Source organism: Azolla caroliniana, unplaced genomic scaffold (genome assembly GCF_043228905.1).
Source record: "Azolla caroliniana isolate FFs.n. ecotype wild unplaced genomic scaffold, voAzoCaro1.0.p SCAF_1, whole genome shotgun sequence".
Taxonomy (NCBI): domain Eukaryota; kingdom Viridiplantae; phylum Streptophyta; class Polypodiopsida; order Salviniales; family Salviniaceae; genus Azolla; species Azolla caroliniana.
Genome location: NW_028230436.1, coordinates 27,479,532 through 27,505,100, shown reverse-complemented (window position 1 = coordinate 27,505,100; position 25,569 = coordinate 27,479,532). Strand labels below are relative to the sequence as shown.

At 35.5% G+C, this 25,569-nt stretch overlaps 1 protein-coding gene across 8 annotated transcripts; it reads right to left on the bottom strand.

The window, feature by feature from the left end:
* Positions 1-127: 127 nt before the first annotated feature.
* On the bottom strand, positions 128-25,480 carry LOC147869385 (uncharacterized). 8 transcript variants are annotated; one of them, XM_087328818.1, is made up of 33 exons: positions 25,282-25,480; positions 23,150-23,233; positions 22,987-23,058; positions 22,849-22,908; positions 22,354-22,551; positions 22,156-22,242; positions 21,509-21,802; positions 21,311-21,382; positions 21,033-21,215; positions 20,013-20,202; positions 18,860-18,958; positions 18,744-18,783; positions 18,508-18,655; positions 18,318-18,378; positions 17,935-18,239; positions 16,164-16,327; positions 13,555-14,308; positions 13,376-13,448; positions 13,067-13,179; positions 12,917-12,985; positions 12,690-12,809; positions 11,326-11,421; positions 10,250-10,432; positions 8,342-8,555; positions 7,339-7,430; positions 7,110-7,238; positions 6,278-6,383; positions 3,071-3,243; positions 2,871-2,994; positions 2,053-2,133; positions 1,801-1,960; positions 1,528-1,639; positions 128-970 (listed from the first exon to the last, which is right to left on the bottom strand). In XM_087328818.1, the coding sequence occupies exons 1-33, from the start codon at positions 25,402-25,404 to the stop codon at positions 299-301; spliced, it is 5,451 nt and encodes a 1,816-aa protein (XP_087184944.1). In that variant the 5' UTR covers positions 25,405-25,480; the 3' UTR covers positions 128-298. The 8 variants fall into 8 exon arrangements, with proteins under 8 accessions (XP_087184944.1, XP_087184952.1, XP_087184959.1 ...); XM_087328826.1 differs by having other exon boundaries at positions 18,744-18,786; positions 22,867-22,908; XM_087328802.1 differs by having other exon boundaries at positions 129-970; positions 18,744-18,786.
* Between the last annotated feature and the right edge of the window lie 89 nt (positions 25,481-25,569).

Sequence of the window (25,569 nt, the reverse complement as noted above, 5' to 3'; positions counted from 1 at the left end):
TAGGATATGAATTAGCGTCCCTCCAGAATGAGCTCACGATAAAAAAAGGAATCACAAAAATACAAGAACCCTATAAACGGGATCATTCTGTATAGACATTTAACTATATCCTTGGTCTAGAACCTTAGCCCACAATCGTTAGCAGTCACAAAATATCTTCTCATTGTACTTCATCCAACAATATAATAACCAACAAGAATGAGTTTGATGTTATCAACAAATTAATTAGTTTAATTATGGAGCATTCAGTGCCAATCAGTTTGGAAAACTTGAAAAAATTTCCATGGTAATCTCTTCACTATGGACATGTAGGAATGGATAGGACACCATCAGTGGCAAATCTGGCCCTGAGGATGGGAGAGAGATCAGAAGCAAGCAAGCCTTGTAATGTGACAGGGAGAAGAGGCTCTCCTTCCTCTTTTGTTGTTCCTTCCTCATTCCTCACCTCCTTATCTACACGACAATTAGACAATGCTTCATCACATGAGGCCAGGAAATCATTCATAGTGATCAATGCATTGTCACTGAACTCAGTAGAATATTGATCCTCACTCATCTCCGGCCCCGCTTTATCAGTACCACTCATCGATACATTGCTAGTATCGGACAGTGTTGTGCTTTCGTAAGTGCTTGGAAGCCCATCAGATGGTATTGTTAAGGTCAACATTGAGCTCTCGTCTTCAAGTTCGTTCTGCTTCGATTCAATCCATACATCTTGGTTGCTGCATGAAGTGCCTTCTACTTCTTGGGTATCAGATCGTACTGTTGTATAGGACCTTGAGCTATGTTGGCTGAACTTTGATCCCCTCCGTGCATCTGTACTATTTGGCTCAGTGTTAGATTCTTCGTCATCATCTTCATATTCTTGGTTTTCTGACTCATCATCATCATTCAATGCTTTCATGGTCTCGTTTGCGCCTAATTCCGTTTTCTTCTTCTGCTCCTTACTTTGCAAGGCTTCTATCAGTTTCTACGGATATAACCAGAAAATACACCCTCAGACTGTAGTATGCATAGAACTCTCCACCATATGTTTATGTGCACAATATAATTCATAATGTTTGGAAACTCTAAAAACTATTGTATGCATATCCTATACATGTCCCATATATGTATGTACTGTCCACTGTGTCGTTACTGGTGTGTGTTATTATTGAAAAGCATGTTATTATCCATTCCAATCAATATTTTACATAGTATGGATAGCAAGTTAATATTGAAGTTAGTATATCATTTATTACATTTGACTGGGATTTTAGGAAGATGAAGTTCTGGCTATATATGAAAAAAACTCCTGAATTTGAATGCATAAAATTCCTGAACTTGAAGAAAAGAGGGATAGGTTACATACTTCTATGTCATTACTACATAGTATGGATAGCAAGTTAATATTGAAGTTAGTATATCATTCATTACATTTGACCGGGATTTTAGGAAGAGGAAGTTCTGGCTATATATGAAAAAAAACTCCTGACCTTGAATGCATAAAATTCCTGAACTTGAAGAAAAGAGGGATAGGTTACATACTTCTATGTCATTACGTGACCATATTTGGCATCCTATTTCCAAAGCACCTTCGATCCCGCTGGGATAGATTGCTTGCAGCAATTCAAGCGACTGGAGAGATACACTCTCAGACCTTGACAAGCAGATAAAACATAAAGTAAATAAAGCTAGCATTTAAATTGCAATGTTATACACATTTGCTTCACTCTATTAAACAGTTCACGTCCTTTACATTCTGAAGATAACAAATTTATGATTTAATTAACAGGAAGAACTGACACAACAGTTTCTTACAATATTCCGGTTATGGCAGCATGGGCCTTCTTTAAAGCTAGTTCTGTATCTGTATCTTTACAGAGATAAAGAAGTAAACTTTTCCAGGGCATACCACTGCCAGAATCAAGCATATTATAAAATAATGTCTTAACCTCTGCTCCAGCATCAGACCCATCACCTGATTCAATACAGAAAAAGAGGCTGATGAAATAAGCACAAAAATTGCTAAATCTCATATAAAATTTCAAGCTTGGATCTTATATAGCATACCTGAATCAAACCAAAGCTTAACACTTAGATATTGACTGAGATCTATATTACCATCACCTCCATTACTCACTTCTTGTAGTGCTGGAAAGATCAGAAGTCAAAATTACAAGGTATTGTTAATAACCATTTAGTAATAAATGCAAGGTATTTCTAGTAAAACCATAAGATCATTGTGTGGTAAAAGGTTTGTGAAACTTTTGGTGAGTTCTTTATACAAAATGTGATGTCAATCCAGAGGCACCCATGTTCTTGAGAGCGCCACAAGTTTCAGCTCCTAAAGGAGAATGAGGGCTCTCCCTTCTCAACCATTCTACTATCCTACTCTTTCTACCTTTATATGTTTACCCTTTGAATGTTCACAAGGATATTTAATTCTTTGCATCCTCTTCTACATTGTCATGATCTTTAAGACCAACGACGTGAACATGAAGTGTCCTAGATCTTGTCCTTAGTTTCTCTTCACTTTTTCTGTTTACGTTATTTCTATTTACTTTTTACTTAGTTATGTTCATTTTGGTTTGCTGTTCCCAGAGATGAGGCAATATTTTAAGATGTAATCTTGTTAGGTTTTATAAGGTCATTATGGTCTCTTAAAAATTGTTAATATATCTTTCTTTCTTCTTCTATAGTCAAGGTGGGTGGCATCTGCCTCCTTAGCTTTTCCCTTTCTTAGCTATCTTGATCCATTTTCAGCTTCGTTAATCTTCGTAATGAGAAGATTGACGTGCTTGTAAATCAATCTTTACGTGGTAACCACATCCCAACAGCCGAATAAGAGATTAAACTCGAGATACATATCTTTGAGACAGTAGGCATACCTGAGTAAGCTTCAACAATATCATTGACACTTGCGGTTGAAATAAAACTGTGATAGTGAACGTCAATGAAGGAAACAATGAGGCATCGCCAATCAACCACTTCTGATGTATTTTTTGAGGTCATCTGACAGAGAACCAAAATGATTCTTATAACATGTTTGAAAAATGCATATAGGAATTTGATAATGACATAAACGTACCTTTAGCAATTGTTTTGAATAGTCTCTCCATATCTCAAAAGGACCACCAGGCCTATGTTTGGTACCAGGCATTCGAGGAATCATAGCAGACATAGGGTCGTTCTTACAAGCAGAATGCACAGAGTTGATAACTTCATTTATTAATTCAGTAGCTTTATTTAGTGAAATATAGCCTAAAAAATCAGGCAAAAGAATGTTAAGAGAATAATAGAAAACATTTCAATCTTGTAAATAAGCTAAATAGAGAAACATGAGAGTGTACATCAAGCATTTAGATCTAGAACTCAAGCCTGGTTACAAAAACTCTACTAATTATAAGTGGGTTATTAGTGGTAAACATCTAAAAATTAATAAGGAATTACTTTGTGAGCAACAAGGTATAGTGGATGGAAGGAGTTGTAAGACTCTTTAACAGCAGCCTCTAATGGTGAAACTCATGTACACATGGTTGTTGGTGATTCGAACAACCATGTATATTAGTGTCTTACAAATTACTAATTATAAGTGGACAAGATTACAAATTATAAGTGAGTTATTAGTGGTAAACATATACAAATTAATAAGAGATTACTTTGTGAGCGACGAAGTATAGTGGATGGAAAGAGCTGTAAGACTCTTTAACAGCAGCCTCTAATGGTGAAACTCATGTACACATGGTTGTTGGTGATTCCAATGTCAGACATGAGTGAATGAGCTCAGGATATCTCTACAGCTTCGAGCAGCCCATGTTTCAATGCAGAAGTTTGAATCTATATTTAGTTACCGTTGATGGCTTCTTAAAAGACATTAATATATCTTTCTTTCTAGAACTCAAGAGACATAGGGAAAAGTTGTTGAAGGACAATAATACAGCCCCATCACTCCTACTAATGCTACGAGTCAATCAAGGATACACAAATGGGCTCCCGACCAGGACATTACAACGGGGTTACAAGATCGGCCAATAGCATGTCGTGCACGTAGGCCCCGGCCCCATGAACCATGCCCGCAGCACCCTTGTCATCGACAAATAAAGGCCGACACAATCTTTGCTTCGGAGACCTCTCCTTTCTGGATCGACCTATGCTAGAGGCCTTTCGAAAACAAAAGTTACAATATATCTAACTTGAGAAACTCGCATGCACCAAAAACCAGATTCCCTCGTCTGCTTTTATCTTATTTACTTTTATATTTATTGAGTAATACTTACTCTATTTTGATTTGTTGTTCTCAAAGACGAGACAACACTTAAGATGTAATCTCTTGTTTGGTCTTATAGGCCATTTTGGCCTCTTAAAAGATGTTAATATATCTTTCTTTCGTTCTTTATTCTTTCTCTCAAGAAGATAGCCAAATTCTTCTTACCTTCGTGTATAATTCATGTTCTAGGATGGATTTATCATCTGGCCTCCTTATGCGCTCCATAATCAGTTAGAAATTGAGTTAGGGAAACTATAGAAGAATGGAACTGCCAGTTCAGCAATTCAGGGTAGAATCAAAAGAGCAATTCAGCTATTGTGATGTTTTTTTATGAAATAAGAAAGAGATAACACACTACCTCTCAAACAAGAGTTTGGCCCACTACTCAAGGTAATAGACTACAAATCACAGCAGCACTTAGGACTGTTCTTCCTAGAACTCAAGATACAGAGAGATGTTGGAAAAAATACAACCAAAACTAGGTGTGGGGCCGGTTTCAGCTTAGGTTTCTTGGCCTTGAAACCAAACCATTTATACGTAACAAAAAACAAATCAAAAACGTTTAAGAACTACCAAGTTATTTAAACCAAACCATTGAAGAACTACTGAGACATTTAAACCAAACCATTTATGGAAAAGGTGAAACTAAACTGTATAAAGCAAATTGTTTAAGGGAATATCAAAACCAAACCAAACCATTTACTCACAAATATAAATCAAACCATGTAAGTCAAATTAATTAAACTATTAAACAATAAAACCCATCAAAATAGAAATTTATTAAATTAAACAAGCATTTAAGTTTAATTAGTTAAATCATTAAGCAAAAAAGAAACAGTATTAGGGAAATAACAAATAGTTAAATCATTAAGTATTGGGGAAATAACAAATAGTTAAGCAGTGAACCAATAAACCATTAAACCATGGCTTAAAGTTCTGTTCGGTTTGAGCCAAACCAAGGCGCATAGCTAGCCACAATAACTCATCAACAGAGAGCAATTGTGATTTTCTTTAGCTCCATCACTCCTCATTCTACAAGTCAATCTAGGACTACACAAGTGGGTTCTCGACCAAGTCACACGAAATAGGTTGCAATAGATCAAGCAATAACAATATGCTCTGCACTTTGGCTATGACAGTTCCGACCACGGTCTTGTCACACTTGTCATTGTAAAAGAAGGCATTATTACTCAGCATTGGAGGCACTTCTCTCACTTTGGAGACCTTTACATCTTGTAGCGGACCATGTTGGAGATTATTCAAAGGCAGAAATTTCAGTCTAAGTTCTTAGATATGTTGATGCCTTTGTGGCCATTTTTTAGTTATATTCATTTTGGTTTGTCGTTCTCAAAGCCGAGAAAACATTTTAAGATGTCATCTCTTATTCAGTCTTCACAGCCATCTTGGCCTCTTAAAAGACATCGACAGCTTTGGAAGGTTTATACCTAAAGACAGACTTTCCATGGTACCCTGAGACTTCTATGGCAGGTTGGTTCCATGTGGTTGTGACAACTCCATCTCTTTGCAGAAGAACATATTCTGTCTTCAATAAATCACCTGAAAGTATTTCCATATCTACTTTGAAAGCTCTGTTGTACATTCACATTGCAATTTGAGTTGATATCTCATGCATGGTACATCACTAGGTGAAATGCCTTTTGTCGCTGATGGCTAGTTCATCTTCACCAATTGTCCATCTGGTCTCCCAGGCATGCATTCTAAGATATGTCATTGAACATCCTCTAGTTTGGGTATAGTTTCACCCTGGCGTATTTAAGCTTCCATAGTTTTCCATACAAACAACCTCATTGAGTTTTGAGCACAAATCTTTTCCAACAGAAACGAAATACTTAACAATACTCAGAAAAACTTGATAAATTGATATGCGAATCTATACGTGACTAAACTATCATTCATGTTTTTCCGGAAAGGACTAATGTGTACCTACATATTCTTTTTGAAAATACGGCTAATGTCATTTTATTTTGTAAGATGAAGAAGGACCAGAATATCATAACACATGCAAACCTTTTATAGAATCTGCTTGGAATGCTTTTAAAAGATCCTGAAGTACTTGAATGTGATAAGAAGCAAGGCTTGGTAAAGGATATATTCCTGTAGGTTGTGGTGGCTCCTGCCATCAACATTTAGAAAGATCAATGTAAAAAGAAGAGTTAGTACCAATCCAAAACAAGCTGAAAAAATTTATGTTTCTAGTCCCAATATTTGTGAAAAAAACTGTAAGAAAAAATTAGATATTTCCAACAAAGACAAACCTCCTGTTCAGTGAAGAAACGTGCAAACAATGGATGAAAAACTAACCCATACATTTTTATCTCTATAGGTTTGGGTATTCAGCACCCAAACAGAATTAGTGATCTACAACAAGGTAGTGATCTACAACAAGTAGACCTTCTTCTGTTTCCCACACCATCAATGCACTTTCAGTCAATGGATTGTATTTGCGTATAAGATAGTCTCCTTCAGTCACATAAGCTAATTTGGCCTCTTAAGAGCCATTAATATATCTTAACATGAAAAGTGATGGCCTCAGACACTCTCCTATTAAGGCTGGCACTGTTTCTGTTTTATCGTACTATGTCACAAAGCATGCTCATATAACCTACCAATCACCTTCTTTGCCCAGCCAATACTGCACAGTATCATATTTTCCTATTCGGTTGGAACATGGGAAAGGAGAAACAAATGTTAAGACATGAGTTTTTAAATGTCTGAAATGCATATGTGAAACTTTTGCACAAATCCAGTATAATTAACAGAGTTAAGTTTGAACTACTTGCAGTTTTTTATATGTGAATTCTGCAAAGAACATATACAGCCAACTGTAAATCATTATTACCAACTGGGTTCGAGTCTCATCAATGCTTAAGTTATCTCCATCTAAGGGCATATAGTACCAAAGAGGGATACTCTCTGAAATTGCCTCTTGTACAATGTTGATTACATCTTCAGTTACAGAAAATTTTGTCTGTGAGAAAGAAAAACAGTTTTTAGTGGTATTAAACTTAAACTTTTTACATCTTCTAGGTTATGAAGAAAATTAGTTACAAGATCCCTATTTCACTTACCTTATGTGATTTAGCTATCCAGTTTTCCATCTGAGTTCTTGCACCTTCCATTAATGCATCCAGATTAGATATATGGCCACAAGCCTTGCTCACTGAAAATGAACATTGTTTCCTAACTTCAGAATAGAAGCAACAAATCACATTATTGAACACTTTTCAATAAAACGAATGTTTATATCTTAGAAATAGACTTTAGTATAGAAAGCTTGATATTTGACATCAGCCTACCCCCAGCAAGAATGTACCTGAAATATACGTAATTATTTTCTAGATGTCTTTTTCTAGTTTCTAGAAGCATTACAGAGTACAGGCTGGGAAACATTGTAACTTCTTTCGTATTTCCTCTCTTCCACTCCTCAAGATTGCTGAAATACTGCCTCCCCAGAAATCAGTTCCTTAATAGGTGAGTTTGCACCATGTGTGCATCGAATATGTTGACTATGTTTCCCATTATGTTTATCGATATTTGAAACTGTGACCCACTTCAATTGCCTCTTCATCGTAAACTACCAGTGACGTTCAGCTTTGACAGTGGTTACCAACTTGACTTTGGTCTTCGCCACATGACTGCTAGCCAGGATGTTCCCAGAAAAATATAAGCCAAGGATGGGTTCTACTCATCTTCTCTTATTGTTTCTTTGATGTACTCTTCTAGACTCTCGTTGGCCAATTAGTAGACCAAATAAAGTAGGAAGAGAGATCTCTCCGAAACTAGAATTTATTTTCAATGTTTGTAGTTACTACATCTTAAATGCCCATTTCAATTTTGGTACTAGATCACATTTGACACATCAATCTCCTGATGACATACTGCAAAAGGGTGCAAGTGTCTTTTATGCATCAACGGTGTTCTAGTGAATTTGTATCTTATTGATATTATTATTGAAAATTATAATGATTGTTAAGAAGAAATGAAATATTATATCACCATTGCCAAAAGATTGAAGTGACCTATGAGCTAAAAGTTAAATACATAAGAATATTATAGAATAAAGAGAGAGACCTATTCTTTCAAAACGCAAAATCAAAATTTGTCTCTCATCTTGAATAACCTTTGAAGCATAATCATATTCTTCCAATTTTGGCTGCTCCTTGGAATTTGTTTTTTTTGTCTCCTTTGCTTGTTTTGATGTGGTTTTTGGATTAGAGTTGGAGTTTTGTGGTTCGATTGTTACTTTGACTACAGAATCTATCGACAGAATTGTTTGATATAGAACCTAAAACAAATATTGAAATGATATAAATTGATATTCATGACTTCAAAAGAATGAAAGAAAGTTTAATTAACGTCTATTATTAAGAAAAATAGTAAACAGCACAAACTACAGGATACCCTTCTCAAAATATCATAGATAAGGATGGACATTTCATTACACTATCATTATTGCATTCATGTAAATTAGCCTATCTGAAAAAATATTAAAAATTAGCATGTAAGAAAGACCACTATCCAAACGTCTATATCACATTCATTATCAGAGCTTCTAGGAGAGCATTTTATGCATGCCCATGATCGTTTGGCTCCACTTGTAGTGCATACGTTTAAGAGGGACATTTGTGCGGGATTGCCTATTAGCTGAACTGAACATTGTATTTTACCAATCTTTAAGGGCCAGAAACCTACATAGCAATCATGATAGGCCATAATTTAGCAATGTTGTATGGATCGATTTTAGAGATACAATTGAGTCAATGGGCAGAGAAACAGAATGTTGGGTACAAATGCAACCACAATAAGAGGCTAGAATCCAATTGAATTAAGGGGATATCTAGCAAAATATCGAGCAAGTGAACTAACTGTGCCAAGTAGATTTTGTACCTAATTATCGTTTCAACAGTCAACTTCTCCAATATAATACCTATGATGGTTCACAACTCTCGACCACAAATTGACTCCACAAGCTCGTGTTGAGGAGCTTAGCACCCATGGAAATACTGCTGCTTTGTAGACGTCCACAGAGCCTTTGATGCAATGGCATGAATTAAACTTATAAAATGACTGAAAACTATTGGTGTATGAAAGGATATGATATCAAAGGTTTATGCACTCTATGAATCACTATCAATGAAGATTCAGGTTCCATGAGTAGTATCAAAGTTGCCAGAATATTGAGGCTAAACAAGGTTTTCCCTATCACTATCTTTGGGCTTTACATTGACGAGATTTCAGATAACAGATTGGGTAGACACCACACAAGTATTGCCGAAGGAGTCAAGCTCTCATTTTCTCACAGAGCTTTCCATACTGGATATTCTCAGACGAAGCAAATTTAGTTCCAATGGTAGGCACCAAACCTGATTGGTAGTTATTCATTATTACTGTTCAACTCTGATAACTGATTAAACCATTTAGTTTTTAGATGTTAGACAGGAAAGATACTTTTGGTTTTATGTTTTGTTACTCACGTTAACAAGTTTAACATAAACAGTTGTATTCTTTGCCAGGTCTCACAAGGCAATGAGAATTTTTGGACACGTTGAAATATCTTTTTTCTACATTATTCTTAAATTTTGTTCATATCATGATTGTTCTGAAAGTCATCTCAAAGACATGAATATGAAAACTCATGACATACAAAATGAACAAAGATAATTTACCAAGCACTGTCTCACTCAATGATACCTCTCATAGCATATCCTTAAAACATTATAGTTTCCCAACATTGTGCTCTGTGAAAGGTTTGCAATGTCACAATTGTTTACGTTTGTTCATGTTTCCCCTTAAATAGTAAAGGGCCTTGACTCTTGAGTTTTTTGGTTACTAGTGTACATATATACTACCTTTTAATATGTTTCCAACATTGTGTCTCATCAAAAGTGCCTCATATTCAACTTAGGAAGTTGAAGGTGATAAATGGAAGTAAATTAGGCTGAAACAAGAATAAATCCAGCTAAAGAGGTAAGAATATACCTGATAAAGTTGAGGAAGGCTCTCTGAAATGCTTGGAAGCCATCCTGGCATCATCAATAGCTTTGATTGTTTTCCAGGATTTGACAAGCTTGCAATATTGTTGAACTTCTCTTTAATAGATATGGTAGGCTCTTTGAAATAGTATTCATGGAGTAAGCAACACGTATGGAGGAACCTTTCAAACTATACAGAAATTCAAATTTGAAGTTGATTAGGCAAAACTACCAAACATAATGAATTTTCTGCCAAAGAAATTAAGGTATAGGCATTTACATGTTCATGTACATGATTTCTCTTAAAAAATTGAAAAAGTATTTACAAATTTCTTTAATGAAATAGCAACCTCAATAAATTCACGTGGAGGAGTTTTATTCAGAAATGGTTCAGACATTATCTGAAATTGATACCATTTAAACAGCCACATTATAGCAAATAAATCTGGAAACTAGATTTTGTGTTATTGATAGAGAATATAAAATATAGGGAGACATGACTTGTTCAAGAAGGAACCTCTCTTATTGCCCCAATTCACTTCACCTTCCAATTAATAATCAATATTTTGAATAAAAATTAGCAACCTGCACGTAGAAACTAATGTATGCAACAAAATGAACCAATAAACTTTTGCCTTTCTTCAATTATTCCATTAAGAGTGCATAAGCACAGAGTTTTAAAATATTTATGTAGCTTGTGACTTGTTCAGAATAACTGGCTCATTTATTTGTGGTTCATCCTTTCAATCACTAGGACATAATGTAAATGAACCATTCATTAATGGTTGTGACAAAAGTAATAATATTTAGTCGTGTGAGAAATTCATTGCAGATGAAATGGCTCCCTCTTATAGCTGGCTATTCTTGGAAATAGAATACATTCTCTCTTTCTTTTTAGCTGAAAGATGATTATTGTCCAAGGGTTATTCGAACTTATAGAAGATAGGAACTTGAGAATAGAGTTATTCCCTTTTTAAACTATATTTAAATGAGTCATATTGATAATAAGTTGTTAAAGTACTGACTTTAGAAAGAAATATACCATGTTATTACATAGTATGTGTATTAAATAAACAAAGGCACCTCAATTTGTATGAATATGGTGAAAATTTGCAATACAGCATCAGATCTTTTCTTCATCCATTCTGCTAAACTCGTTTTGCAAGTTGATACTGCAACCTATTAGATAAATTGCATCATATATTAGATTTACGCAACAGTTAAACAGCTGTTGTAATTATAAAAATTAGGTGTCTTCCTGTAAGGTAGATCAATTTTTACATAATTTATCAAAGCTCCTGTAATACACATTTGCTATAGTGACAATAGTTAGGGAGATTAGATTTTATGGGCATGACCATAATTTATCCTGTGGTAGTTTGAACCGTAGTATTCTTCACATGAGGATAAACATGTGAGGTTAACCAAGAGTGTAAAGAAGGGAGGTGTACTTTTAATCCTCGGAATTGAGACAACCCATGAGGGCCAGATGTGAAATTGCCTAGGGGCATTAGGTCTAGCTATAAATATGAAGCCTAGCTACCCTCATTAGTCACCTTATTCGACTACGTCGAGACTGTGATCTTGTGGTGAACATATTCTTGTAGTGAGCGTGCCAGTACTAGGTATGACATGATGCAATAGTGGTGGTATGGGACGTCGATCAAGGCTTGAGTCCATCTTGATCAATTCGTTTGGGGGTGTTCGAGTGGATCGGCACCCTTGTTTCTCTCTCTTTCTCTTATCTACCTATCATTTATTTCCTTATTGCATGCTTACATTAGAAATAATCTCTAATATTAGAGCATGTCAAAAACATAACCAAATTTCATTAAAGAATGAACTGTCGATTATAGTAACATTTGTCAATATAGAAGGGTCAATTTCAGACATTTTCGTCCAGCAAAACAGATGTAATAAATCTTAGCACCCTAAATGGCCACGTGGGTGCCCATTTTTATAATTTATTTGGTAGGATGAGCGCATGGTTTTCAAGCATTCATTGTCTTGGAAAATCACATGTAACATTGCCAGCTACTTAATCAACCCATCTTTATAATATGTAACCAATCAACTATCAAGAACCTCATGCATGTATGAAAAGTAAAGAGGGGCTGGCTACACATAACAGTTGGACTTTACAAGTCCCACCTATAAATTGAAGAAATGTTAATGCATCTTGCTGAGCGCAAGGAAAACCATCTCATAACTATGAAGATATATCCTGTGAAACAAGATTTGTATCAAGGTTTTCACGTGTTACGAGGTCCTATGTAATGAGTGCACCAGCAACTCATCTCTCCTAGGTCTCTTTAGGGTGAAAGGATTCAAATTCAAGCATATTCATTTCTTTGACTTAAATAGCCATCTCCTCATCAGTACATAGAATTAAAATGTAAGTCAAATTCCTATTCAGTTGAAAAGTCTAAAGTGAAGTACTCATGCACCTTAAAGAAATCTTCACATATAGAGTGGAGTTTCGAAAACAGATCTTCTGCCTTCTTTTGTAGTTGTTTTTTCATCTTTGGTGTTGACCTTTCAGAAACATCTACTCTATTGTATTTTGCCTGGGCATTTCATAAATTTATATTACATTCCAAATCAGGTTACAAATTTAAAAACAATTAAGACTAAGAAAGCTTAATAAAATGTTATCTTGTAGGAAGAATCTTACTTGAAAGTCATCTACATGAGCCTGCCTCTCATCTGGCTTCTTTAAATATGAGATAAAGGAATTCTTGGCCTAATAATTAGATATTAAAAGAATTTAACCTATAAACCATAAAATGAATATGCATTTTAAATTTGGTCTCAGAATACCAACCTCCTTCAATGTTTTTTGAGTTTCTTGCTGTTCTGCCCAAAGATTACTAAAAAGTTCTTTCAGCTTTTGCAGATAAGTTGCTTCTATGTCTTGCCATTGTCTACATAAATTTTCTGTAAGAAAAGATGAGAGTGGATGAAACTAAAACACGCTTTTATCATTGCTGTATTTAATAGTAGCTTCAATACAATTATGAAGTACTGTTGCCCAATGCTCAACAAATGTAAATGGAAGAATGTTTCCTCCTTTGTCTTATGTCACCTTTTTCTCTCAAGAAATAGTGTCCATGTGTATCAATAATATATTTACCAGCAAAAGCCTGATCCACTTGGACTGTAAGTGTATCATTTTCCTGCCCACTGACTGCTATTTCAACCTCATTCTGGGAATAGAAAAATAATTGCAGCGTTTACCATCTGAGAGTAATCAAATTGAAATTTACATCATAAATGTCAGTCCATTAAATTTTTATGCATGATTAACAGCACCTTCATTGGTTGTTTGGACAAGCCTAAAATTTTTTCCTTCAAAAAGCTCCTGTCAGTGTTTTCAACACTACCGTTCATGTCAGCCACACTTACTGATGCACTCTCTGCTGCAACCTGAGCTCTTTGTGCAGCAGCACATGCCTTGTCCATTGATTGCTTTGCTATCATCGCAGCAGCATATGCTTTTTCCTTGGCTTGAATGGTGGCAAAAACACTAGAAACAGCTTCTTCCGCGGTCAATTTTGCATTCAGAGCATCAGCAGCAGCTTTTCGTGCAGCCTCAGTAAAACCTTCAGCTTCTTTGGCTGCCTTCACTGCATCCTGAAGCAACTTGCTTGTAGATTCACTTACTTTCTTTTTCATCATATCCTTGGCTAGTGTATCTTTTTCAAGCACTGTGAGAGTTTCAACCTCAGCAAGTTTTGCAAGGAAAAGCTTCTGAGCAATTGCCTTCGCCTGAAGACTTGCTTTCTCAGCTTCAATGCATGACTGTGTAGCTGCCATGTCAGCTTCAATTGCAGCTGTTGCTGCATCTTCTGCCACTGAAACCTTACTCTTGGCATCAAGAATTTCTTGAATTCTAGTGTACACATCCGCCATCTTTAAGTTTTTTTCTTGATCATGAAAGACAAGGTGAGTATTTGAAAAAGTGGAAATCCAATCATAAAGTTTATTCCACAATGGTATTGCCTCTTTTATACGTTTTCCAGCAGCATTTATTTCTTCAACAGGTTTCAGCCGGCTAGCAATGCCTCTATTCAAATTATGATCCAAATGAAACATTATATATATGTTAGTTAGCTAGAAGAATAACTGAAAGATAGGCAGAAATACATGACAGATAACTCCATCTTCAGAAATAGGATGAAGAAAAAAAGAAAAACGATTGCACATCCAAAATCTCTAAAGAGTAACTGCAATCCATATGTCTTAATGACATGTATCAAGTGCATGTACCGGTTTTGATGTGGTTGTGCTACAACATCATTCACTAAGCAGGAAATCACCCTTAATTAGATGGGACATATAAGAACTTACCTTTCAGCATCATTTTGTGCTGATTACATAGTCTTTTGGCTTGAAGACCCCTAATATATATGCACGACTTTTGTCATATGTTTGTTCTAGAAACTTTCAAATTGGATGTAGACATGCCCAAAAGTAGCTACAAAAGACTGTTGTATCTGCTTCACACCCTTTGCGCAAAGCGTGGGTTATTTCTTGCCCAAATTTAATTCCTTTCTTGAATTAAATCTTATAGAAGATGTTTCAAAAGCACATTCATAGTGTCATAGTGTCTTAATTCCACTCTTACGCGTAAAGCTCTTGATCTCTCTATGTCTTTGTAAGGCACATCCATGGAGTAGCACATGCCCCAACTCAGTAGGTCTAGTAGAGTTTCCCTAGTAGAGTATCTGTGCCTGATTCTTGGTTTACATGACGAATTTTTTGTATTAGGCCTTGCCTGTGTGTACTATTCACATAATTAGACCTCATTTCCCTTTTTTATCAACTACATAATACTCGAAGGACCCAGCTGGCACTCATGCATAGATATTTCTAATCTGCTGATATATTTGATATCCATCAGATACAAGATATGCATATGGCATTGGCCACATGAAGTTTCCATGTTCCATATATTCAGGGTACCTAATAGTTGTGTGAGTTAGTGTTGTTAGTTTCATTAGTTTATTTAAATCTCCGGAGCTGTGTAGATCAAGTACATAATGACTCGTGGGTCTCACCGCCTCACATCATACTGGTGTCTAGAGGTTTCTAATATCCTTACATCTTAGCATCCACCATGTATAGTACTCCGCTAACTTGGCCTTGTAGTAAAAATGCATCAACCATGTCTATCTAGATATGGTATTATAGGGTACAAAGCTGACTAATAAGAGATCTGATACAGCTTTTAAATGCAGAATTATGATTCACACAGTGCTTCCTAACTTGGCCTTACAGTAGAAATGCCTCAACCATGTCTATCTAGATATGGTACTATAGACTACAAAGCTGACTAATAAGATATCTGATACAAATTATAAATGCAGAATTATGATTCATACAGCATGTATAGTGCTACCCTAACTTGGCCTTTGGTAGAAATGCCTTAACCATGTCTATCTAGATATGGTATTATAGGGTATAAAGCTGACTAATAAGAGATCTGATACAAATTATAACTCATAATTATGATTCACACAGCCTCCACCAAGTCTCAACTATGGCTTGTACAACGAGGTCTTAGCTGATCAACTTAAAATCTCTTCTTTTATTGGAATCTTGGATCTTGAATTCAAGATACTATTGAATCATTATTTTCGTTGAACCTATATCTCCTACAACATTCTACATTTACAATCCCCAGGTCAATGTGTTACATGTAGTAGCAACACTACACATTCCAACAGTTATGTACACACATATTGCAGGTATATCACACAAAAGGTGATATACCAGCAATACCGCTCACATGAACATGATGCTAGAATTATATCCTCTATGAACCAAACTCGAATGAAACATATATACAAATTTTGATAATACTTGCTATACTATTAGTACATAATGACACAAATCTTCAAAAATCAAGTAAATCATACGTTCGATCATTCGATGGTGGCGGCTTGTAGTCAAGATGATATAAAATGCCAGATTTTGGATCAATAACCTTGCCCATCGCCTGTTTTAATGTGTCTCCCTCAGACAGAGGCTCTAATGCAAATAATGCATCCAGTGAGTATTCAGCTGTCACTGCTTTTTCTCTCTGTAAGAAAAAAAAGAAATTTAGTTATATTTGAGTCTTAGAACCTAATTACATAGTAGAGAAACGCCAGTGTGTGGTAATAATTAAAACTTAGTCCATCTTTGCGAAAATAGTAATCACATGATCGACTACAGATACCATGCCCAGTATGTTCATCTGCTACACAAATATTGCATCACCAGAACATGCAATGTACGTATACCAAATATGAAGATTTTATGAGATGGTGTTATGAAGAACAAAGATAGTGTTTAGTTAGTCCATGGATGATCTAAGCAATAAAAGGATTGGGTCCTTGATGTGGGAATTGAAACTTGAAACTGTCATGGTATAAATAAAAATATTTGTGTTCTAGAATGAAATACATTGTACATTCAAAGAGCAATTTTTAATTCATTAGCATATCAATCACATTTTGTTCCATTGTTGTTACAAAAGAATGAAAAAAGAAAGATATCTCCAATTAGAATGCATCATGGAGCACCAATTCCCTGATCCTTATCATCTGCAATCATTCCAGTTATTTGCCCTATGAAAGCTCAATCCCCAAGTTTCTACAGTATGGAGAAGGATCGGTGTTACAATATTATCAACCCACCACAATTTAGTTCATGGTTCTTGGAATTGGATGTGTGCACATGTCTATAAAGGGTACCAAGAGCTGCATATCCACAAGTACGTTGAGGATAGGCAACAAGCCATGTGAATGTTATTCCTAGGTATGTGTAGGATCGTGTGTATGTCATCTTTTCTCTCCCAAGAAGAATTCTAGATATGATTTTGTTACACATGCTTGAGTGATTTCAAACACCATCAGTTCAGTTTCATCAATGTCCACCAACAAATCTCTGTCAATACAAAACGATTTTAAAGCATCTAGATTTCTTTTAGTCGATATGGTTATCCACACCAAGCATTTTCTCGAACCACCCAATATCTATATGCAATCATATTGATTAATCAACGCAAACAACAAAGAAAGTGGGTGGCAGTGAGCATCCTTAAGTACAGTCATGCTAGCCATGACTTCTGACAAGCCATTCGGAGCACACACTGATTTATAAAGAGCATAGATTCCCCATTTCATATCTACACAGTTTCCACAGGAGTAAGATATATAAATGACTTTTAAGAGACCAAAATGGCTTATGAGATTGAGCAAGAGATTTCATCTTAAAATGATGTTTCATCTTTGAAAACAAACCAAAATAAATATAACTAAGTAGTAAAACTGACTAAGGTCCGGCCATTTTCCTATTCAGATGTTTCACAGGGTTTAACCATGTTATTTCATTGTCCTATTTAATGATAATAATTCAGATCACTCTATTCTTTTCCACTTTGTTCATGACCAAGTGTGACAATTCAAGCTGTTTTGGAGACAATCTTGATGTATCCACCTTAAATGCCTTATCCATCTTCAAACATATGTCCTCTTATACTGAAGTTTCCTATGTGGCTTGATTAAGTCATATATCCTAAATGGATCAAATATACATTTCGATCACATTTGTATTTGGCAATAGTTCTTATGAAATCAAATTTATTTATTTCAGAATAACTTTTTACAATAATATATGACTGTATCTTTTCACAAAAATACATACAGAGTCAGGTGGTGGGGCAATTATTGACACATATGCAGATTTATTTGACTCTAAACAAAGTTCTTGTCCTCGAAGAGCCTTTTCAAGAAGCACAGCTTGTCTTTGTGTTCTCGGAAAGCCATCCAAGATAAATCCAGGATTGATTGTTTTAATTGGTTGATTTGTTTCTTGCATTGAGATATTTTTCTCCTTGGATGCTTTACCCTGAGAAGAGGGCATAGAAGATTTTTGGGGTCTTGTTCCTTTTGGATCTTTTGATGATTGTTCCTTCTTTTTCTTATCTTTTTCAAGTGCTGTGGATGCTGCTGCATAAAAACATTTAATCCTTCACAATATCAACATAGGACATATATCTACTCTAGAATGTAGTTCAACAATGTTACCATAGTCGCCGAGGTTTTCAAGAGTGAGAAGCAGCAGCTTCACAATCACTTCATCAGGCACCTAGTTGACAAGAAGACTTGAGGATTATCTTGGAAAGGAACCACATCAAGAAAGAAAATATGTATCTTAATATTCAGAAATGAAATTTGATTCCTTTAAAACTGTGTTTCAATGTGAGCAATTGTAAACCTGTAGTCCATTCAAGGCTGCAGCCTGTGCTTGTCTGGCAAGGGAGAGTCTCGGTGAAATATTTGGGGTTTTTACGTCTTCTAATCCATTGCTCTCTTGCAAACATGCAGCTGGGTCAATCACAGTTTGATCATTGATTTTGCATGCACTGCATTGCATAGTTGGAATCAGCAGGCATTCAAGTAACCAATGCACAAAAGGTGAAATCGTGGAATATCATATCTATCATATATCACCTTTGTGATAGTTCACCCTCACCCTGACAGTTTTTGGGCTCTTCTGCGACAATATGAGAGAAGTTAACATGATTTTTAAAACTCCTGAATTGTCACAGAAACATTGAGAATTCTACCTGTTTCTGCAGCTGCAACTGCTGATGCAATAATCTTCTCTACTTCAATTCGAACTATGCCAAATTTTTCTTCCAATACTTTAGATACAAAGGTTTTTCCTGAACACAACCTGACACAATGAAATTTTGTTCAACAGGGAACGTTTGTTCACAGAACAAGGTGAGTAAATTTACTTAAATTGACCAGCATTTTAGTTAAGAAACAAAGCATCTTAAGCTCTGATCAGCAAGTTATCAACACGTATAAGTGCAAGAACCAAGCAATCAACTGAGAATCTCAATCCACATTGTACTCCCACCCTTTACTTGGTCTACATGGAAATATTGTCAAACAACTAACAAGCTTTCCTTGCCTTTTGATGAATTACACCCCCTTGTTACTTTCTATTACTTTTTTACTTCAATATGCTGTTTGGTGCCCAAAACTGCAGCAGCATAGGAACTGATTATCTAGCTTTCTAAATTTGTATATCTATATGTTCGAGTGACTTTTTCCTTTCCCCTTCTTGTCTCCCTAATTGTAATCCTAAAAATATGACCCAATCAGCATGATCATTTGTCAAGTTTAATTCCATCAGGCCAAACAGCCAGAGAGATGGGCAACCTATACAATCATGTAAGTCCAAATTTTCAAACTATTCGTACATAACAAAACTAGGAAAGCCTTCACATTCATGTGCTTGACCATGAGTAAGAATGATTCTCAAGATGCCAATGCACAAAAGTGTCAACATTAGACAAACTAGTACTGAATTAACCTTAAGCATAAAATACAAACCTATAATCCTAAAAGTAAAATACAGCAACAGAACTTGGAACATAGATTAGATATCACATTTTGACCTTATCAGAAGAATTTTATTATTGATAAAAAGATGTGGGGTGTAGATATGGCGGTAAAGGCACACCAGGATGTCCATAACTGGATTTTTAATTGGTTCTTAAGAAGGAAACAAACATTGAATAACACAATCATAGACATAAGGATATCAATCGAACAAGATGGCATGGAAGTTGAATGTTTGAGGGTATATTCATACTAACATGTTTTGTATTTGAGGTTAAATAACACACAAGGAAATCCAGTCAATAATTTACACCCAGTGTAAAATTACGCATTTAAAAAATATATATATTATTTCAGCTTGTGTACCTGTGAAAGGACCACCAACAACAGCCAACTTTAGTTGTATAGAAGCAAGGAATGGTGGTGGTGTTGCATTTGAAGCAGTATCTATAATTTTGAAAAGAGAAATTAATATTTTTCCCAGGTCTTTATTGGTTCCAAGTGGTTCAGATACTTTCCATTCTCCTTTCTCTTTGATATAATCCAATACTGCTGCCTGTTTGACCATATCAGCATTGAGCTACTATGCAATTATCCACATTATAAAGCATGTATCTTTCATAAAATACATCTAGATTTCCTGGTACGATGTATCTATAATCGTGCAATTACACATGTCGTAGTTGGCACTTTTCTTAGGGATAGCAATACCTTTTGTTCAACATAAGAACACCACTATCCCATCAATTCTCAAACTTAGGCAGACTTCACTGAAACAAATTATTAAACAGCATGAAGCAAAAAGACAGAAATAGATATTGTCATCTTCGAAAAAAGGCCTATGGGACTGAACGAGAGATTAAATCATAAGAATGTTGTCTCATCTTCAAGAATGAACCAAAATATGGATAACAAAATCAGGAAAACAGCCTAAGGTATCATATATTCTCATTCGCTCACCACTTAACATCATGAGCTTAGATGATTGAATATTCAGTTTAAGGGGCGGTCTCTGAAGAGAGGAGAGCTCTTTGGTGTCTGATAATCATCAGCCTTGATTTGCCAATTGGATTGGTCTCCAAATCAAGGGAGCCAAAACCACCCATGGTTCTATCCCATGTAAGAAGATGGACTTATAATTGACCATCTTTGCACTTTTTGGTTGATCCAACTTCATTCTCTATCAACTTTCTGTATCACTTGATTTTTCTCTATCTTAATCATGTGTAAAATGGGCAGTCAAGATCATACGCAAATGGTAGTCGACAAGTGATTTACAAAGTAAAAGAGAAGTGTTCATGCCATTCTTGAATCATAAAACCATATATTGTATGCAAAAAACACCTGTAGAAATTTCAATGGGATAGAGATTGGTTCAAAAAAAACCTCTTCGATTGCTTCAGCTGCATTTCCCAATGTATCATTCGTTGGTGAGCTTTGAATACTCAAAACTATAGGCTGTACAGCTCCTTTTACAAACAATGTTTTCCATTCCCACCACTCCATACTAGAAATAATGCAATTTGTGGATTCCTTATAAGATGCAGCATTCTCTGCCAAGCTTGCAATCTGAAAAAACAATTGTATTAACATTTATTAGACTCTAAAACCAAATATACACCATGCAAAAATATAATGATAGACCATTGTGCTAGTCAGCTGACCTGCAATACAACCTCTTGACATAATAGCTTATGCTTAAGCTGCTTTTGTTCAAGTTTCTTCAGCCTTTCCACCTTTATATATGGAAAACGAGAATTGATCAGAACCACTGAACAATAAGAAACTCACTCTAAAATATAATTAGATGACTGATATTTATGACAAAATATATACTCAATTTCATGAATTCTAAACGTTACCTGCCAGAGACTCTGTTCAAAATTGATCTCGTTGTCACGATCATGTTTCATCATAAGAAGAAGCTCATGATCTCGTGCCAAAACAGCTTCCCATTCCCGATTCCTCTGCTCTAGTAACAGTTGCCCAAGTTCTAGCCGATGTATTGTTTGTTCTTTTTCTTTAATTTCTTCCTTTCGCAGCTCTTCTTCACTTAGCAGTCTCTCCTGGATATCTTTTGCAGCCTTTCTATTCTCCTCATCTTTAATCGTAGACTCTTCTACCTCCTTCTGTATTTGCTTTTGGGCCAATGCGTTCTGTATGATAAATATAATATGGTTATTAAATATCATGAGATCAACTTCACCATGCAAAGTCAGCAAAATGCTGCTATTATTTATGATGTCAGTTATATACTTGTCATTAATGCCAACAAGTAGGTGTGAGTTCATAAATGAACCAAAGAACCAAGTTTTTATCATGTCCAAATGGCAAATTCGGTCACTGTGAAAAATAGCATTAATCAGCTAGTCTGTTTACATTAGTTGTCTTTTCCAAGATTCAAGAGAGTGAAACTTTGTAGAACCAGTCCAAAAGTGATTATCACGTCATGGTTATAAATGTACAATACTAAATAGAGCGTTATGGCTATCTAGAATAAAAACTTTACCAGTTTCTGTTTTTGCTCCATTTCCAATCTCTCTCTTTCAGATATCAGAACTCGCTCTTTGATTACAGCCAAAGGATCAATTCCATCCTGCCATTTCAAATCCGATGCATATAAAGATCCGACCAAATAAGTACCACATTAATTCATTCAGTTTCAGTAATCTTTCTGAAAACCAAATTTCTTTGCTTCAGACTTTACCTTCTTCAATCCTTTAGTTTCTTTTACTATTTTGTTATTATCTTTCTTCTTCACTTTCCCTTTTTCCTTGCTTGAATCTGTGGATAAGTCAATCATAGCCTCTTCACCCAATGCATAGCCTTTACTCTCAAAGAGCTTTAAATCTTTTTCAAAATTTATCCGGTCAACATTTAGTTCAAGATCCTCTTGACTTGACATCTACGCTACAATCACCAGAAAATGTCATAATACTGGTGAACAACCTTTTGAGAATCATTCTACAGGTATACAAAGATTATAGAATTTTTCCATAGATAATGAAGAAAAAATTTTAATGATTATAGGCTAAATACCATTTCAAACTAATAAATGTAAAACATTTGGCCACAAAACCATCATAACTGAAATATGTTTTTATAAAATTATTATGCACTTTCACATATTCCGCAGTATCTTATTTCATGTGATTTCCAAGATTATAATGATTGTTTGTATGGTTTGAGACAGCTCCAAGACCTTCTCGAAAACACCCACTTTTGTATCATAGTCTTGATTTTCCAAAAGGTTCCAGGATGTCTGCAAACAATTCACATTATTAATTTCACATTTACAATGAAATTTAAATATGAAGTAGTAAAAACATGCATTTCATACCAAAAGAGATGCATGCATTGAAAATGCGCATAATTCTTGTATTCTTCTCCTCTTCGCATTTTCTTGGAAATTCTGAATTCACATAAAACCATTTTATATTATACTACATAAAACAAATTCAAAAAACTGTACATGATGAATCAATGTTCCCCATACACATTACTTGATGAATCAATTTTCTTCGATTCTCACGCATTTGACGCACTGCTTCCATGTTTTTAAGTTTATGACTCCTTTGTGCATCTTCCTAGAGGCCAATGAAAGAAGATAAAGCTGATAATAATAATAAAATACGATAATAACTATAGTTATTTGGATTACTCCAAAGAGAACTGATGGAAAACAGTGTAGTAGAAGCAATCACTCAACATATGAATTCAGTGATGAAAATTAGATGTGTACAATCAAAAGCCTAGAATAATAATATAAAATATAAATGAAAGATGCATTAAAAAGTTTTAATTCTGAAATAAATTGAACCACTTTGAAAGCCAACATCATCCTCCATAATCAAACTCTGAAGCTCATTCAACTATCAACAAGCTTACCTTCACTTTTCAGGACTTTAACATTCTTAATAAGGATACAATCATTAGAAATTTAAAAGATATGGTTGTTTATTTCACAATTACTATATGTCAAAGTGAGGTTCCTCCAGCACATACGCATGAAGACTAAGCATATAGTTATAGCTCAAAAAAAGTGAGCTTATGAGGATTAGTTTACAATAATTAGGAAATTATTTCTACTAATTATATTACTTAGATACTAATTTCTTTCTAATCAGAAAGTGAGCATGTGCTCATTGGTCAAATTAGAAGCAGCCCTATGACAGCTTATAATTTTTCACCATTCTGGATAAGCTTAAATATAAAGCTCTTGCTATTGTGCTTCTCCATTCTCATCGAGATAACAGTAGACTAACTATACCAGGACTTTCCAACATGGAAGGAATGTGTTCTGCCTCTTTTATCTCTCGTTTTCATATTTTTAGATCATTCAGATAACAAGAATTATCACAAATAGTAGTAGGAATTTTCAAGGATGACAAAAAGCACATACTAAGACAGAGCAGTATGAATTTCCAAGGAAATCAGTCAGACAAACATCTTCTTTACAAATAGGAGCATGAATTTCATAGGGTAAACATTAATGTTGAGTCTTGACCAAGATTAAAGAAGCATTTCCAAGCCGAAGTGCGAAAAGAAAAATACCCAACTGCAGAAACTAGAGACGGAAGTGTGAATATGAAGGTGTCTTCTACCATCATCTTCATCTGGGAACAGAAACAAAACATTTGCGAGCAGAAGGCGTAAATTTGAAGCAGCATTTAATTATCACTCAAGCACAGGAAAGTGGGGAAAAGCATCCATGAGAAGACAGGATGCCGAGAAAGTGAAGACTTTGAAAGCCAATTTCACCAGCATTCTCATCCAGGCGCAGGGCAGTGGTGGGGCAACCAAATGTGAAGAGAAACTTGAGGGAATGTTTAATCTTCCATTCATCCAGACACACAAATGGTACGAGACATGTTGAAAACCATTCATGTAAGCAGATGTGAAGAAAAGAGAGTGTAAATTTGAAGCAGCATTTCATCATCATCCAGGTGTAGAAACGGCTGAGCTGTGAAAGGCGGCGAGAGGTCGAGCATACTCAGGCGGAAAATGAAAAATATTTGAAGGTAGATATTTCCGCCTTCCTTTTCCAGGGCACAAAAATGGAATTTTTACAGTTCCTCATCCTCATCCAGATGCCAGAAATGGAGCTGTCACAGCAGATGTAATAATGAAAATCTTACACAAACACATGTGTAATGGAATATAGTTGGAAAACCAATGGTACATTTCATCATCACCATCCACTCAGAGAAATGCAACTTGGCATAAGGAATTAACGGGAATGCAAAAAGTTTGTTCATCATAGAGCTACCTCTCAGTCAATACCTCAAGCCTCTGCTTCTGCTATTCATACATAGGGGAGAGCAGATAACAACAACAAATGACAACATTTGGCAAGAATTGAAATGGAATGAACGCTGTTTTTCATCATCTTCATCATGTGCAGATAGCAGCGCAAAACAACATTCAGCAATAATTTTAAGTGAAAGGACAATTTTTCTATTGTACTCGTCATCTTCCTCATCATAGAGCCAGAGTGACAACAATCGTCATCGTAGAACCATAGAGACAATATATACGGTAATAGAATTGAAAGGAGAGGTGGAATTAGTCTTCATCATCATCAAAAAGAACAATATATGGAAAGAGGGAGGGAGGGAGAGTTGTGGATATAGACCTGGCGTCTCTCCTCTTCGTAGAAAGGCTGTAGGAGGGCCTCTTCGCGGCGCTGCTTGGAGGTTTTAGGGTCGTGAGGGTGTGCAGAAGCAGGCATCCATGGAACGAAACCGTGATGATCCATGGCTGTATGGATGGGTAGCTTCAGCTGCACAGATCAAAAACCCGCGATGGAATGGTCGACGACGACGAAACAACGAAGAGATGGGAGGGGCAGTTGCAGTTGCAGGTTCATGATACAGAGCAAAAGGCATCATCAGAGGAGAAGACATCGAATTAATTATGTAAT